This window comes from Pangasianodon hypophthalmus, chromosome 29 (genome assembly GCF_027358585.1).
Source record: "Pangasianodon hypophthalmus isolate fPanHyp1 chromosome 29, fPanHyp1.pri, whole genome shotgun sequence".
Classification (NCBI taxonomy): Eukaryota; Metazoa; Chordata; class Actinopteri; order Siluriformes; family Pangasiidae; genus Pangasianodon; species Pangasianodon hypophthalmus.
Genome location: NC_069738.1, coordinates 9,891,565 through 9,909,927, shown reverse-complemented (window position 1 = coordinate 9,909,927; position 18,363 = coordinate 9,891,565). Strand labels below are relative to the sequence as shown.

At 36.9% G+C, this 18,363-nt stretch overlaps 1 protein-coding gene across 1 annotated transcript in view; it reads left to right on the top strand.

The window, feature by feature from the left end:
* Window positions 1–368: 368 nt before the first annotated feature.
* The window catches only part of triqk (triple QxxK/R motif containing), a 28,550-nt gene continuing 10,555 nt past the window's right edge, over window positions 369–18,363 (top strand). Inside the window, exons 1-2 of the mRNA XM_026942443.3 lie at window positions 369–484; window positions 6,382–6,448. Coding sequence (XP_026798244.1) covers window positions 6,388–6,448 — 61 coding nt within the window. The 5' untranslated portion in view covers window positions 369–484; window positions 6,382–6,387. The remainder of the gene's footprint in view (window positions 485–6,381; window positions 6,449–18,363) is intronic.

Below are 18,363 nucleotides of genomic sequence, written 5' to 3'. Positions count from 1 at the left end.
ATTATGCAGACAAAATTGTGAGAAAAAAAAAAGTGAAATGTAAATGACTGCTAAATGATGAAGCCGGTAAAAGAAAGAGACAGGAATAAAGTGTTGCTCTCTTTGTCTTGCTGGCACAATTGGGTTGTGAGTGAAAGCCATTTATGTAGCTGCAGGTATGCTAATATGATCTTCCCTCATGGCTTCATAATTACAGTGCATCATCCAGAGGGCATGCATGAATGAATAATTGATCACATTTATATTCCTGCTTATGATATTTCATTAAAAATATTTTCTCTTTGGTTTAAACGTTACTCTTTTACTGTTATGATTTTATTTCAATATTTTATTTTTTCACTTCATTTTATTTCATTTTATGGGAGTACTGCAGCTTGAAGAACTGAGTGGGCGGGGAAACGACGCTGATAGGCTGCAGCCGCATTCCCGCTGAGCTTGCGTAGACTGAATCAGGAACTGGATGTAGAAAAGATTTCTCTATCTGGTAAGACAAAAATCTTCAAACAAACCCCTCCATTTATCACACTTATATGAAATGACCCGTTTATAGAAGATAAACGTTCAACTACTCAGTTATTTTCTTGTGTTTGGGCAGTACACTTGCACCGCAAATGCAACTGTTTTCGTTATTTAGTATGTGTCTCTTTGGCGTCATTTCATTGGTCGGATTTGTCATGGCTATGCTGTGATTGGATAGATTTGATGCCTGTCGTTTTATTAGACCCTCCTACAGGAAACTAGTGGCAACATTGTCCAAAGTCCAGAAAGAACAGGCTAAATCCCAAATGGGCTTTTCGGAAAAATTATATACTACATAGGCTACAGCGGCCATTGTAATCATACGTTATGTAGTGCACATGAATAGGGAGTAGGGATTCATTTGGGATGTAGCCTCAGTGTAACGGCCTGTAGAGTATTGTTGTGTACGTGGCGCTTTCAGTAGTAGGGAAAGAACTAAAGACTTTTTAAAGTAATAACATTAATTAATTTAAATTAAAAATTAATAACATTATATTCTTATTATCTAATTCATATATATATATATATATATATATATATATATATATATATATACACACACACTCACACACACACACACACATATATGTAGTGTGTATTGTGTGTGTGTGTGTGTTTATAGAGTTGTTTTTTCTATGTCCTCATGTAAAATTCAAATTTTTTTTTTAAAAGATGGTGGCATACGTTAAAAATGGCATAATTTTGTGGTGTAAAACATTTATAGTTTGCTTGCTGATGTGTGTTATCTGTCTATCTATCTATCTATCTATCTATCTATCTGTGTCTACCATTCATGATTAAAGTCCTCAGTGATGAAAGCCCTTCATGTTAGATGTCTTTGAAATACACACTGCACATTAGTACACATACTTTGAAATACACATTCATTCAGCCTCTTAGCCATTCATTGATACATTGATTGATTCATTTGCACTAATTTTAAATGAGTAGTGTAGATTTCCTGTACGCTATACTTTTATCATATCCTACTCGTACTCATTCATTCATTCATTCAAGTGAAGGATAAAGTGTGTGTCAGATACCTCTGTAATTCACCTTGCCTCACAGCAGCTCTAATCATAAACAATTCATTCATTCATTCATTCATTCACTGATTCTTTCATTTACAGTAATCTTTAAATTCATTAGGCCAGTGCAGCCCATATCTATCTATCTATCTATCTATCTATCTATCTATCTTAGAGATGGTTTTATTCAGCTATTCAGTCATTCATTGCCTCCTGTATTCACTAGTATTTGTTGGTTGTTTATTCATTAATTTAATGGTATGATACAATAAAATATGAAATTTTATCTGTCCACAGCAGCTCCAATAAACAAACAGCTCTTTGTTTCATTCATTCATTCATTCATTCAGTCAGTCAGTCAGTCAGTCATTCAGTCAGTCAATTTTTCAGATATTCATTGATCTATTCATTTACAACAATCTGTAAAAATGTTATTTTTGCCTGCATACACAGAAAGTCTCAGTATAGAAATATACCCTCGCCGCACCTTCTCTTTTTATCTTTCACGGGTAGTGGAGAATATGTGGTCATCATGTTTATTTTAGAAGGTGCCTGAGGTGATAATTTTAACCTCTGGTCTCGTTCAATTGAAAATCTTAGGCAGCATGAAAGAGATCCTGCGCTTAATTGAAGTCCCCAGAGCAGGAGTGCACACTGCCTGTGGCTACCTTCAGCCTTCTTTATGGATTGTTCAGAGTTTCTCCATTGCATTTCACAAACGTTTTCAATGTGCAAACAAAAAATATTATTAGCGGTATTAACACATGGGTCATGCTTATGGCTAAACTCTGTTAGACTATTTAGTTTTGTTTAGTCATGCATGGCGATTTGGGAAGCTATTATCCAATATTCATGATCTGTGACCCTCTTCACTTCCTGACCCCTAGCTGAGTCTTCAAAGGAAAAAGTGCCTGAAGGTGTCGGGAAATTCACAACCCCCTGTTTACTTCCTGTAGTGGTCACGGTCACTTGTTCACAAGATTTTAAAGCCGTAGGGGCTTTGCACTTTGTTGTGTAAACGTTATAATTGCCATCTTCCTCCATTGTTGTCAAGAAAGCCATTCATGTCATTTCTGCGTGTGTGGCGTGCCGACACTCTGTAATGACATCACTTTGAGTTAGAGAGTAAAAATTCACAAAGCTTGAATTACACCTGGATTGTTAGCTGCTCCAACTGACCTCCTCTTGAACATTGTTCACTCCTGTTCCTCATCTTTAGCGTCATTATACCTCATTAATCTGTGTATGTATAGGTTGCATCCCCAAAGTTACTGTAAAATATAAGAAAACGATTATCTGAGGCTAATAATAAATAAATAAATAAATAAATCAATAACATGTTGCTATTTAACAAAGAAGAGTGTAGGGTGAAGCTTTCTGTAATTAATGGAAGGAGTCTCCGGTGTCAGCGCTTTGTAACGGTCAGGAGGTTTTCCACCATGGGACAGTCTTCAGGACAGAGGCATTTTTCCGGTTCCACTGTAACATGACAAGCTGCATTTTTTAAATTAATAATTTAATTAATAAAAAGGAGAGGCTGGTAAGGGAACAACTAATAGCTGCTATAATGTATGTGACTTGTCTTGAGCCGTTCCACATCATTAAATGTAAGTATAAATGGAAACATACAGTAGTACGACATGCCTTTGATTAGAAATAGTAATTGCTCTGGAAGAAGAGGAATAAAACACTTCAGAGTTGCGGTTATTGGAAAATAATCAAGGGTAATTTAGGGTGAACAGAAACTCCGCTTTACATCGGGCCACAGCACGCCACTCTGTTACTGATTAGTTTCCTATAACAGCACACCAAGTCGTGTTTTATACCTTATTTGTAAGTTGAGACAGTGTGTGTATATATATATATATATATATATATATATATATATATATATATATATATATAATATATATATATATATATACATAGCATCACAAAAAAGGTCGCTGTTAGGAAAGAAGAACTTTACTTAGTAGTCTAGTAGGTAAAATATTCCTTTGTCCTTAAAGCATTTCTATCCTGTGTATGTGGAAGTAAATTCATGGTTATTGAGTCGATGCTCTAAATACGTCCACACACTCGGCTAAAGACTGACAAAGAGGGAGTTACAAAAGAGAATTACACAATGATTTAAATGTCACAGCTCACAGCCATTTTTCAGTAATATAGCTGACACATGCTTGCATTGCATTATGGGTAATACACAGGGTGCCTGGATCTCCAAGCATATAGAAAGGAACAGTGGTAAAAGTTTGGTGGTCAAGTAGGAGTTGGTTTTAACAAACATTTAACAAACAAATTGTGCTCACTGCTACTGAAATTGTATGAAGTTACAATATTGAAAACATCAGAATGAATAATGTAGATATTTAGGAAAGACAGCTCAACACTGAATATCTTTATGCATTTTTCTCTTTTCTCACAAAATGCCAACTTTCACAAAGATGAAGTGAGTCCTGAATATTCATAATAGTGTTTACTTATCAGTGGTGAGAACTTTTTTTAATGCTATTACAGCATTTAATGTTTTTTTTAATATTATTATTATTATTATATATTTCCCAAGGACTGCAGACAACTTTCTCCAGATCTGATCGGTTTGTAAGGTTTTGTGGACTGGTCTGTGAGGGTGTCTGTAATAAAATACGTGCATGCCTTCTTCTTGATAAAGCTAATTACGCTCCTGTTCATGCTCGTATGAATAAACGCAGGATGCAGGAGTACAGCGTCCAGCAGCTTTTACCCAAAATGTACAACATTCTTTAATTAAAAAAAAATAGTTAGCATTGGCAAATTGCTATGATATAAGAGGAATAAAGTACTTTAGGATGTGCTATTGTTGGAAAATAATCAACTTTGGTTTGGTAATAGTAACTCCACTTTATGTCAGGCTGCATCACAGCACCCCATCATTGATTATTTTCCTATAACAGCATGCCCCTTTGGGTTTTATTCCTTAGATAAAATAAGGCTTTGTAGTCTGTCCGTAGTCATCATCGCCAGTTTAATCTGTACGCATTTCTGGTTTAGCTCCTAAGATGTAGGTTATGTTTTGTGTGTAATTATGGCTTTACTTCTGTTTACTGTCTAATGATGATCTTTCCCTTCATTCTGATGTATGATCATGAATGCAGGGTTAAGTTTCTCCAAATCCACTGACACAGCACTTAATGTCCAGATGTCTTTGGCATGTGACATGTAGGAAGTCATGCCACTCTTGAATAAATCAGGCTCTCTGATTTATGATTTATGAGTCAACAGTCAGGTCTGCTGCTTGATTTCTCTGAGAATAGGTCAGAGAGTTTAACAATAATATGGAATAAGGAATAAAACAAGACATGCCACCCTCCCTGAAGTCATTATTCTCCTCTAATTTCACAATGTGTAAAACACAATCTGTTTTATTCCTCTTATATCACAGAAATTTACTAATGATTCCATTTTTTATTTATTAAAGACAGCACATCTGTTGTTATGTTTTATATATTTTATGTTTATAGTTCAATGACATTTTGTGGGAAGTCCATGAAACAAGAAAGTTGCTGTTATCAGTTACGTCAAACAGCTATAAACAGCCGTTTCCTCACCAGTCTCTTTTTTTTTTCTCTCTCTTGCTGTTAATAAGACAAAGAAAATGCACTTGTCATGTTACTGAGAAACTGCGAAGTACAACATCCTCTCTCCTGAACACTCCTTTGTCGGAAGACTTGATACAAAACGCTAACATTGGAGACTCCTTCCATAAACGTTACATAAATTCCCACACAATGCTTCATTACAACACTGATATGTTTTTAATGTTTTTTTCAAATAACATGTTTTTAAAATCTATTTATTATTACTCTACAATTAATATCATCTTTCATAAAAGTCCCTGTTAATGAGATGTTGCTATACGAATTATAACATATTAGAATGAATACATTATTTTGCACTCACAGGCAGCACTATTGTCAGAGCCGTGCTGTTACCAAAAAATTAATCAAGACCTTCGGACCAATCAGATTTGAGAATTCAACAGCATTGTGTTCTACAGAATGTTCGTATGTGCTTAACCCATCTATAGCCTAATTAAAAATCCAACCACACCAAGGTAAATAAGCATGGAAGGCTATTTTGTCCTCTCCTCAGTTGCTATGGGAATAAATCAGAGAGATGTGTGGTGTAAACTGAATGCTAAAAATACCTGGGAGTCTTTCAGGATAGCACTCAAGCACGCTGTCTAAAGCAGACTACCTGGAATTAAAGATTCGGTTCTTTATACCAAGCATTAGGGCTAATGGTAGTTCAGCGGATGTGATTCAGTGCTAATAAGCAGAACTTGGTGAGTTCAGGTCCCAGGATTTCAGGAAAGCCATTGTTGGATCCTTGGCACTTCAACTTCAATTACTATTACAATACAGTAAAAGTATAGAACATTTATGCTATGAAGTGAGATTGCAAATTAAATTAATGATTAAAGACAATGACGTAAACGAAGATAATGTTGATGTGTAAAAATGTATAGTGACTGCTTTCCTTACATAGTGTCCTGCTTTTAAAACACGTGAATACACTTGTGAAATTCAAGGCTATTCACTTACAGTCCAATGAGAGATTTTTCACTTTGCTTTGCTTTCTCATCATTGATTTTTTTTTTTTTTTTATGTCATCTGAGATGTTTTAATATGCTTTCGTTGTTCGCTTGTTCTGCTCATTTCTGAATTGGGTCAAGTAAATGCACTTATTTCTGCTAAATACACTTCAACATTGAGTGGATGTTTGAAAGACTTTGAAATGTGGAGAGCAGTTCTCTTCATGTCACCCCATATATACTCCGTTTTTTTTTCTACAGGGAAAAATGGCGAAGAAAGATGCGAGCACTGCAAAGTTACCAGTCGATCAGTACCGCAAACAGATCGGTGAGTTTGTAACCTTTATCAGATATTCACCAGGTACTTCTAGCTTTTCCTAATTCATTTCTACTGCTAGGAAATTGTAATGAGATGGGCTGGCATTATATATGTTACAAATATATGAAGGGAAATGAGCAAAGAGTCTCTGAAGAACAAATTCCTGACAAACATGTCAGAAAAAAAAGCTTTTCAAAGCTTTTCAGTTAAGCTTTTTTTTAGAAAAGAGGTTGGAGGCAATTCTAAAGTCAGTGGATGGACAAACACATTGTTAGAGAATATTAAAATTACATTGAGAAGGGCACAGCAAACTTTTAAGATGATATGATGTTTTGTTTTTTAAACTTAATATCTTATCAGACAATATCTGATCATTTTTGTTTCTATGATAATAAAGCAACACTAACACTAAATGGTTGTTATAAACTAAATTACTCGTTCTTCTTCATTTTGTTCAGGGTTTGCAGAGTTTTTTAACGTGTCAGTATACATGATGTATTCATGAAGAGTACTGTATAATTGTTACGTAAAATTGTATTGTATACCTATTAGAGGCCATAAAATATTTCTTAAGAATTATAATATCTTTTGAAAAGTCATCTTTGATATTTTTGAGTTTTTCTTCGTTATTAATTGTAAGTGCTATAAACTTTATTTCTCAACAGTATATACATTGAAAAAAATACATTAGGCCAAATTTTTCAAAATTTGTGTACATTACTCATAAATATTGCAGTTTTAATTTAAGAAAATACCATAGGAAAATTGCAGTTTCTACATTAAAAATATAACACTTCAGAAGTCTATAAGTAAATGGAGTTACTTTTACCACCCTGAAGTTGATAATATTCCAAGAACAGCACATCCCAAAGTGTTTTTTTTAATAGTTATATTTAATGATGAAGAATGTCCATGAAACAAGTTAGTCCCTGTTATCACTTACATTATAGCAGCTGTAAATATTTTCTCTGAAGTTAATAAGGCAGAAGAAATGAAGCTCGTTACTTCGAACGTCCTCAGTCCTGAAGACTTTGCCATGTTGGAACAATTTTACCTCTGATTGTTACAAAGCACTAACACTGGAGACTCCTTCCATAAATGTTATATAAATGTCTCCTTCCACCATGTCCATGATTATACATTTTTCTTTGTTAACAAACAAATTTTGTAATCAGTTTTATTAGGCTTAGATTATGTACTGCGTCAACCGACAAGTCCCTGTGAACAAATTGTTACTATAGAAACAGTTATGAATTAGAAGGTCCGCATTAATATGAACCTGTGGTTTGAATTACAGCTGCCACTATTGTCAGAGCTGCTGTTATAGAAAATTAATCAGATTTGAAAATTCAACAGCTCTGTGGTATAATAGCGTTTATATAAAATGCTTCCATTGCAAGGTATTTTAAGCAGAGTTATGAATTATAAATACAGGCTTTGTTCCAAAGTTCTAATTGTGAAAATTCAAATGGGGAAGGTTTAACTCCACGATGTTGTTTCACTAGGCGCAGCGACTTTGCTTTGTGTTGACATAGCCTTGATATTGTGTACATAGTAACACAGTCTGTCATCTCTGCCATTACCCACATGCTTTATTTTATGTGAGCTCATTTTGAACCCCTTAGTAGGGTTATTTAGCTTGTTGTGCGCCGTCACCCCATCTCATCACACCTCTGTTTCATGTCTTGGAAGAAACATAACAAGCTGAACCCCTGCTGAAACCTCAGCATCTCAGCCATATTTGATTTTGTTTCATATTTTTTTTCCATCTCGTCTGTTCAAAGACATAACAGCAGGTAATGGACAATAAGAATCCCTCCTCCCGTCTCAGTTTGCTTTGAAAAGAGCCTCCATCGGCCAATTTCAACTAATCTCTGTTTAACGAAAAAAAAAAGAAAGTGTCACCTGAAATGGCACAAAGAAACACAAAAGAAAGAATACACAGCACAATTTGAAATCGTAATGAGGAGGTAATTTATATCCCGTCAGGTTTTTTTTTTTTTTTTTTCTGGCCAGTGAGCTTTTGTGATGTTCTGTGTTTCAGCATTGATACATTGTCCTTAAATGCTGTTATTACTTCTCATAATGTAGTGAGAGTTTCCATGATGTGTGTGTGTGTGTGTGTGTGTGTGTGTGTGTGGGGGGGGGGGGGGGGGGGGTGTATGTGTGTTTATGTGTTGTTGTTGTTGTTGGCTCTTGGATTTTGCCTTTGTCTTGCATTATTTGTAGATCTTTGCTAAGTCAGTGTTGATGCAACAGGCTTGTGTTCACAGTTAAGTTTGAACGTTACAGCCATGGCATCATATACTATAAGTCTCCTAAATCACATGACCATGATTAATCTTTATCATGAGCTGGACTTCATTCCCCTAGTGTTTTGCACACACCCATGACAACTTCCCTTTTCTATGTCCCCTGTCGCAATCTTTCGCACTACTTTTATAAAGTGAAGTTGTTTTGTTTGATGACCCCTTGCAGGTTTGAGGGATCGGGTCAGCATGACTGTACACATCATAAGCAGAACTTTCCCAGAATGCATTGTGATGTGACACAGTGAAATAAAAACATTTGATACATATTGACTGTGGTTTTTTGGTGGTGTATCAAAAATGTAGTAGAAGTCCTTGTGGGTGTTTAGTCCTGTTCACTGTTCACTGAATTACCTCAAAAATGTTGTAATGCTTTAAAAACTGAAACAGTAAAAATTTTCTAATTTCATAATTTTGTAATTTCTGAGTCAAAAAAGATTTATACAATTATCTATACAATGTGCCTGTAGCTAGACTAACCACCATTTAATAAAATATAAATAAAATTCCCCCCAAAAAAACAGGAAAATGAGCATTTCCACCATTACAGGGTTAAGGAGAGTAATGCAGGGCATAATGATATTAACAGCAGCGCAGTCAGGAACTGCTTGCTGGCAGTGGCAGTTGCAGAAACTTAGCTGGATGGAGGTTTTTAAGGTGATCTACAGTATAGTATAAGAAAGTAAACAGTGAAAAAATATAACAGCACATTTTCAGGAAAATATTTTTACAAATCAGTTGTCTAATGTCCACATGGCCAACATTTTCACATTTGATCTGCTGCTGCTCAAAGCACATTAACTATGTTATTGTTGTTCTTTCAGTTGCTCCCATTGTCCGCATATTGATTTGGCACAGGTTTTACGCTGGATGCCCTTCCTGACACAACTCTCCCCATTTATCCAGGCTTGGGACTGGCACTGAGAGTGTTCTAGCCTGTGCACCCCCAGTGGCTGGGGTTGGCACCTAGCATGGGGCTCTTCACGATCGTGCATACACCTCGAACATACAATTTATCCATTTTCATATTGATGAACTAATAATATTCTCTATTATTATACCTTGACAGAAATTGAGGTCGCCCCACAAGTCCAGTCGAGAGCATGTGAGATTCTAGCCAGTGTTGGTTAATTATCAGAGAGTTCAAAACAGTCATTCAATCTAGATTAATTAGCTCATCTCTCATTTCATTTCATTCATTCAGAGTTGGCTTTTGGTGCTTACGGCATGTTTTTGAGTGAAAACTCATACTAGTGTACTCCGATATTAAGTCACGGATCTCCTATGCAAAATGAATAAAGGTTGGTAGAGCTTGTAATATATTACAATTGGAGCAAACGTCATTGGGCATTTGTGTCAGTGTAACGTTGTGTAGGTACTCTTGTTAGTACCCTTAGACTTTAGCATGCATTGTCAAGATACATTGGCACAAAATCTAGGCATGGGACATGTTGGCAGAGTGGTAAGGCTTTGGGCTACAGGTCAGAAGGTTGTGAGTTTAAATTCCAGCACCACCAAGCTGACACTGTTGGGTTCCTGAGCAAAACCCTTAACCCTCAACTGCTCAGTTGATCTCATTTGCAAGTCACTTTGGATAAAAGCATTAGGCAAATAAGATAGTGTCAGTACCACAGATGTTGACGACACAGCACGCATCAGATTATTAAGCAGACTATGCAACCAGTCTGTTGATGGCCCAGTGGTGGCTATCCATCAGACAGGACTGTAGTCCCAGATGAACAGGTCACTGTGGCACAGCAGTTCACACATCTTGAAATATGGGTGTGGCCCCTGGGACTAATATGTCCACAATGAGACTTGTGGTTGGCACTTGACCACTGGGAGCACACAAACTAGTCAGGACTTTTCTCAAAGGGTACATAGTAATTGTCCAGTAAATCTCGATTTTTGTTAAGCAGTTTGTGCTTAACTTGTCAATTGAACCAACAGAAGATGCAGATGAGTTGATAAATTACATGCATTATTGGTCATCAAGCAGTGTTTACTTTGAATGAAATACATATCAACTGTGGCCGGACTCAGGATTCCTGCCAAGTGTATTGGCATTGCAGCATATTAATATCAATCTCTTTACTCTTGCATGAGTATGTGGCCAGACCAGCCCTGTGTAAATGGCTCTCAAGCAGCATTTGGATGGGACCGCCAGCTGTCTAAAACCAGTTTAGCCCATTGGATAAAGGAAGTGAAATACCTCATGGGCAACACTAAGAGGAGGATCACTTGTAATTGTGAAGCGGCAACAAGGTGATTTTACAGATTGAACGTTGCTTCATTGGACCCCCTGTGCTCTGTGGTGAGTTTGAATGATTCTCATCCTCCATACAAGGACACTAATTTCCAGGAGCGGCAATAGAATAACTCACTGCTTTTTTCTGGATTTGCAACCAGCTTTCACTCTTCATTTCTTCACTCATGTACTTGAGTGCAGTTCTCAGGGCTTCTTTCTACTTTCTCTGACTTTGTCATATCAGACTGGTTCTTTCTTTGTGTGCTTGTGTGTTTACTTGAGGCAGCTTGGCTTGTGTGTGTGTGTGTGTGTGTGTGTGTGTGGTATTTTTTTTATCTCCTCTGTCGTTGTGATGTGATGTGAGAGACAAGGGCCAAATGGCTCTCATGTGGTGGGAGTCAGCCTGTAGCACTGCTTCCTGCTGATGAATGATGGCAGTGCTTCGCCTCTCTCTCTCACTCTTAAACAGAGGCCTGTCGCCAGGCCATCACTGTTCCTGGCCCTCTAGCTAGGATTCGAGACTGTCCTCTCCAATCAGGCATCACACTGCCTTTAACTTTAATTCCGAACAACATTGCCTATAGCCTTGTCACAAAAGCTCTCACTGCTTTTTTTTCTTTCTCGGAGCAGTGTGTGTGCGCGCACCACGGCAGCTTCCTGATTCATGCACCTGCCCTTTTTTTCCACAAGACCTGTCGCTTTTCTGATTCTGTGATTGCTTGTTTTTTGTTCCTGTTCTCCACTCTGGTTGAGGCTGTAATTGTTCCGACAAACTGTACACCCATTCTGCTATGTACGAACATGTAAAAGTGTTTCTGTCTTCAAGAATTAAATGATAATTGGAAAATTACAATAATTGCATGGCACAGGAAGCATCTTGTACTCTTAGAAGTGTTAGATGGGTCTTCTGGTCTTCATGGAATCAATTTAGTAAGTCATTATTTATACATTTACATTTATTATTTTGGTAGATGTGTTTATCCGAGTGAGGTAGAATCCAGTCTTAGCACCTGGATGGTGAGGGAGCTGGAAGTGATACCACAAAATTTCAGGGCGTTATTTGAATAGTATTCGAGAATAAATTCTTGAGAATAAACTCAGAATAAACAACAAACAGAAAAACTACACATTTATGGCACAAAACATATTATTCTCCTGAAAACATTATATAACGTAAAACATGTTAACCAAAATGTACCAGAGAGTAGTAAAAGAAAAATAGTTTTTAGTTGGACATATCTTAAACAGCTGCAGCATCTGTTAAAATAATGGGCTATTGTATTATTATTATTATTATTATTATTATTATTATTATTACACATTTGGTAAATTTTTCAGATACGTCAAATACTGGCTGTTGAGAATTACAGCCTATAACTACACTGGTCACTGAGATTATAAGGTTCTGACACACTATAAGGTTCTTAAATTGGAAAATGTTTAATGTACTAACATTGTTGAATATTTGAATATTCCAAAATATTTTGTCATCTCTAAAAGTAATTCTACAACTATAGACCAAATCAGAATGTTTGTACACTTAAAGGTGGATAATACCACTGGGGCGAATTCTGGGATGGGGGTAAGAGTGAGTCTGCATTTGCCGTTGAAAACCTGCATGTGCTGTTGGCAGTCCCCCTCAAATTAAGCGTTTGCTCGAGTGCGATTGGATAGTGATGTACAACCTGTGGTACTGAACACAACGAAATTCTCTATGCCACCATGCAAGAATTTTATTGATAGCTTTTAGAATGGCAACTCAACAGCACCTGGGCTAGTTTGACAGACCCTGAGCAGCTTAACCTGGGCCACATGCCTACTGCTGATATCTGCATTGTGTCTCTGGTGGTATCAATCTATCTGGGGTAGAAAAAGCTCTACACCCAAATGTGCACTTCCAGAGCATTGAATGCTTATGATATTTTACTGGGTATGGCATGCAATGGCAATAAGTTAGTTGTTCTCCTGCTAGCATTGGAACAAACACTCCAATATGCAGGTTGTCTTGCATGCATTAGTGGCCAGGTGACTGTGGCATGACCTTTAAACTTGGAGTTTCTGCCCAAGGCCATTTTTCACAATTCTGTAAACGAGTTGATTGACTTTGCAGTGTCAGCTTGCCATTGCGCACACTACCATGGTACTTAGACTGAATGGTAGCAATCCGATCCTCAGACCAGCTGTTCGTCTGTCATGGCGGGAAGACACCAGGGGCTCCCTTGTTTAAACAGAGCCTGGCCCACTGGGTGGTGGACATCGTCACCATGGCCTATAAGTGGGCAGGATGCCCAGTCGTGACATATTTAGAGGCTTGCCATTCCAGGACGTTTGCATTTCTGTACCTGGACATCACTGTGTGTCATCTCTATGTTCTTCAAAGTTAACATCACTGCTCTTAGTGGTGTTAGTGCAGCCGTCAGCTCCAAACACATTTCCTGTGGTAGTTCCTATTGACGCTGTGGTGTATGTTACCCAGGTGATTCTCACCACCCCTGTCAAGTAGAAAGTGTGAAATTGTACTCTGGTTACGTATGTAAATGTGGTTCTATGGACCTCAGATAACCCCAGATGTCATTTGGAAGCATCGCCGACCCAGCAAGAGCTTGGCGAGAAGGTTCCAGGGAAACTATTTATCGCAAGTACTGCGTCATTTGTTACTTCTTGACTTTGTTGGAAGGTCTTGGCATGCATACAAGAAGGTGTCCTGGAAATTCTCACTGCCCCTGGCGGTTATTAAGGGTTCAAAGAACCAAAGTTACATGTAAATAAAGATTATCCTAGTTTTTCAACTACTCATTGCTACAGTTCACCATTTTGAGAAAGAACAGTGCACAACCCCCTCATCTGAGACCAGTCAACATCTGGTATTCAACATCTGGATCTTGGAATTAAAAGGTCCTTTCTGACATGATTGGGATTTTAAGATATTGAGTCTGACTGGTTTTGCAACAATTATTTGGCAATGTTTTTTTTTCAATGCTATTTTTCACTTTCATCTCTCTCTTATATTAGCACTTCAATTTTGTCTTTCTGCTTTGATCCTGAGCTTAGGTTACTGTCTGTGTAGGTTTCTCCCAGTGTCTGTGTGGGCTGTCCTTGGGGTCCTCCGTTTTCCTCGTAACTCCCAAAACTTACTCTAAATTGTACCTAAGGTTGAATGAGGGTGTGAATATTTGTGTACATGCAGCCCTGGACTGGTATCCCATACAGAGTGTATTCCCACCTCACGCCTGGATCCACCACACCCCTGATTAGTTACTGAAAAAAAATGAATGAGGTTTGTCCCTTTTTGACTTGGGTGGTGGTGTGGAGGATTGAAGTGTGACCAATCAGTGGTGGTAACATTAACTAGTAGTCAGCTTAGTGGATTCAATTAACTACTATTTATCAAAGTAACGGGTTTAACTGAGGTTGGAACTGCAAACAAATCTAATGAATTAGTGCCTATAAATTTAATTAGCGTGTGAACATTTACTTATAAACTACACATAGCTTCGATCAGTGTTGGGCAGTAGCTATTACTTTTTTAGTACTTAGTAGTTTGTAAACAATCAGTTGTATGTAGTCAAGCTATTTTTTTAAACCAAGCAGCCTTTATATATGTGACATCATTTCCTTCCAATTATTTTACCAGGGTAGTCGCATTGAGATTTTTTTTCCAAGTGAACCTTGAAACAATTCCCTATATAAATAGCTTAAAATCTGATAATATTGCAGATTAATTGCAGATTTCAATTAAGTTTCATATAGTACGAGTATCAAGTTTCTGTCAGTCATTCCATGATGGTTGGACTAAATGCTGTCTTAACAAATTCAAGTCTCATTAGTGGAACCCTTTTTTTTTTTTTCTTTTTTTTTTTGCACCAATGCAGATTTATACATAGGAAGTGAAACAAGAATGCACATAATATATACAGTTAATATTTTTAAGAACATGTACTGTATATGAATGCAAATAGCATCTTGATTTGTTTTTAATGATATGCAGGGTGTGGATGGGTGTTAAATAGCATTATTCTTTTACTTGTTAAATCTACACACACAACTTTGTTACATGAAGTTGCAGGTGGACTGCAACACTTGATGCAACACTGCTGAATCTGAGTCAGTGCAACAAAGCTGTTTCTTATGGAGACTGTGGAAGAGCATCATGATGTTGTAGAAGTTACACTGTGCACCATTTGCCCAGTAGAACACTATTTGAGACTCGTGTCACAGACATAAATAGCGGCTCATAGCGTAAAATGTATTTTTGTTGCATTATAATGTTTTCTGAGATCTTCTGTGTTTTAATTCCGATAAAAATATTGGCACACTATTAGTGAGGTAGACTAGCAGAAGAACAAATCATGGATTTATGTTTTAACTGAAAATTATTCAATTTCAGGTAATCAGTTGAGTGGTATTTGATTAGTTAGCAACTGATATCTTTCACTAGTGGTAACTTGTCATGGTAGTTAGCTACAGTGCTAGCAGATTAAAGTGATAACATCATTTCACATGTATAGATAGGGCAGTTGCTGGCATTTTGAATGTACAAAATCATTTGAATATTACGTAGCTATTCCTTCTATAAATTTATTGACATGTGCTGCCATTTTTGCTGTTAGTTCAAAAAGGAAATTTGATCAGATCGTAATGCCTTCTCCTTCTGAAATCTGTAGTTGTTTTGGAGTGACCCTTAAAGCCGAATTTATACTGTACGATTTTCACAAATTGTAAAAGTATTCTTTGGTGGCGAGTTGAGATCTTCATCAAAGTTCTGTCAGTGTCTGAAATTTTATATTAAAATCTCAGAGTATGCGCTGCTAAAAGTCATCGATAGCAGGACGGAATAGGATTACGCAAAACTGGTGGGTCAGCTACGAATATGGTAGCGGCAATGGCGAAACATAAACAAAACAATCTAATAGACAGAAAAAAAGTTCTTATTACCTCAAGCTCACTTTGGAGAAGTTTTTTTTTATGCGTCACCATTTTCTTCACGAGCCCGGGTCATGGTGATCGATGACATAACCAGAACATATTCATTTTCTTTAATCACAGATCTGTCGTTATAAGGGTCTTCATCATATAATCTGACATGGAGAACACGTTACTGCACAGTCTGTTGGCGAATTCGGCCAAGATTTTACTGGGATCATCTTGTACAGTGTGAAATGTAATAATCTTACAAAACTGCTGAAATGGCCTACCAGCTTAAGATGATGAGGTGATGAGGATTATCCCAAGAGCAACTGGCGAGAGTGTTAAATTATTAAGTATTGGAACACATAGTGTAACATGCATTAAAATGCATTGAGTGCATAAATGACAAAGTCAGTGTGCACCAGCAAGGCCTCTCACTGTATACACAATTTATTCACATTTCTCAGAGCAATTACTTTGATTTGGTCACAATTAACTATTCATTTGGAACAGATGGTCGAGTCTGTTTGCTGTGCACATTTTGCCCCACGACAGGAGTTTTCTACAAAAATAAGACACACACCTAATCTCTCCCTGCTGCTTTTGAACAAAACAAGGTTTGCTTTCCACACGGAGTAGAATCAGTGCAGATGCAGGAGTGAACGCTGTAGTGCTTGTGTACGAACGCATATCACTGAAGGTGTAGGCTAAGTGCTCCGAACATGGAGTAATTGCTTTTTTATGGATCTGCGGAATGAGTGACTGGAGAGATGGATGTGTTTAGTTTGCCAATGCGCAGTATTTCAAATGTCACACATGAAATACTGCACTGGGAGTAATACAGGATGTATTAGAGCAACACATGATGTTATCTTATATTTCTTCATTTTGGCTGACAGATTTAACCATAATTGAAGGATAAATGTTTTCTACCAGCAGGATTCTGCCAAAGTGTGGTAAAGAACAAACTCTGTTTCCCTGACCTCAGCTTTAGAAACTCATTATGTGGAATTTCCATCCAACTGTTTTTAGCTAAACTTTGAAATCTGACTGACATTAAAAATGGTTATATACAATATATTAGCTGTTTTTGTATGCTTTTGATTTTGGTACGTATAAAATCTTAAAAAAATGCTTACAATCCAAGTGTCTGATATCTTTACTTTTTCAGCACAGCCTAGCCAATATGACCTGATAAACCTTTTTTTTTTTTTTTTTTTTTACTTAAGAATACTTTATCATATATAACATCTGATTTAGAAAATTATGATTTTTTCTTTATTCAAAACCACAAAGGACAAAAATATGTGACAAAACTGACCAATTTATATTCTAATTTATATTCCAATAAATGCACTGACTGTCCTGTGTCAGTTTGACAATGAAAACATGCCTGATATCATTTTTATATTAAATTTAACTCACTATATATCGCCATTTACATGTAGTTTATCAACACCAAGCAAAAGCTTCGCCTCTTTCAAGCTAGCACTTTCAACATAATTTGGCCAAAAAAAAAAGAATGACGCAATGTAATCACGTGGGCGTGATCGGCGACCTCGGAAATTAAAAGACCGACTCCAATGGCATTTTTCCCATTGTCACCATCTGCATCACGAGCCTCTGGCCAACCTGACATAATCACTGCTGGTGTGTGTGTGTGTGTGTGTGTGTGTGTGTGTGTGTGTGTGGTTCACATGGACACAGGGAGAACACGCAAAACTCTACTCAGACAGTAACCTGAGCTTAGAATCTAACCTGGGTCCCTGAAGCTATGAAGTAGCAACGCTTATTATTTATTTGCCAGTATTTATTTTGGCCATTTTCACAGACAAAACGGACGAGTTCATTAATTCCCGTGAGTTGTTCATGACTTTTGAAATCCGTTGTAGAATCTGTTAATGGTAGAAAGGCTTTGACTGTTCTATAACACAGCCTGTTTTGTTCTCTATCATCATTATAAACGTCACCAGTTTAATAGATGCTCATTTTAACCTGTCTAAGCTTATTTCTTTGAGCTAATACATTTTATTTGATCATGTACAATGGGAACATATGTTTACAATAATCTGACAGTCCAATGCAGACAATTTACGCAATATATTTACTTACTCATGGTGAGAAAGCAACTAAATGAAATTCCAGGCGTCAATGAATAAATGACATCATGGCAAGAGTGAAATTTTTGAATGACATACGGGTTGGGTGAAAAATGAAATAGTTCAATTAAATAGTTAATGCATTATGGCACCATGATGTTGAGAAAGTTTTACTTGACACGATATGTCTTCATCAAAGCTGCTGGAGTTGCGATAAAATTAGCAACTGATTAAAATAGACATTTGCTCCATTTGCTCAATTTTCATTCAAAGATTCATACATAAACAAGCATGACCTGTACTATACAAGTTTTCTGCTGATAATAAAATAAAGTGGGATTTAAAAATAAAGTGTGATTA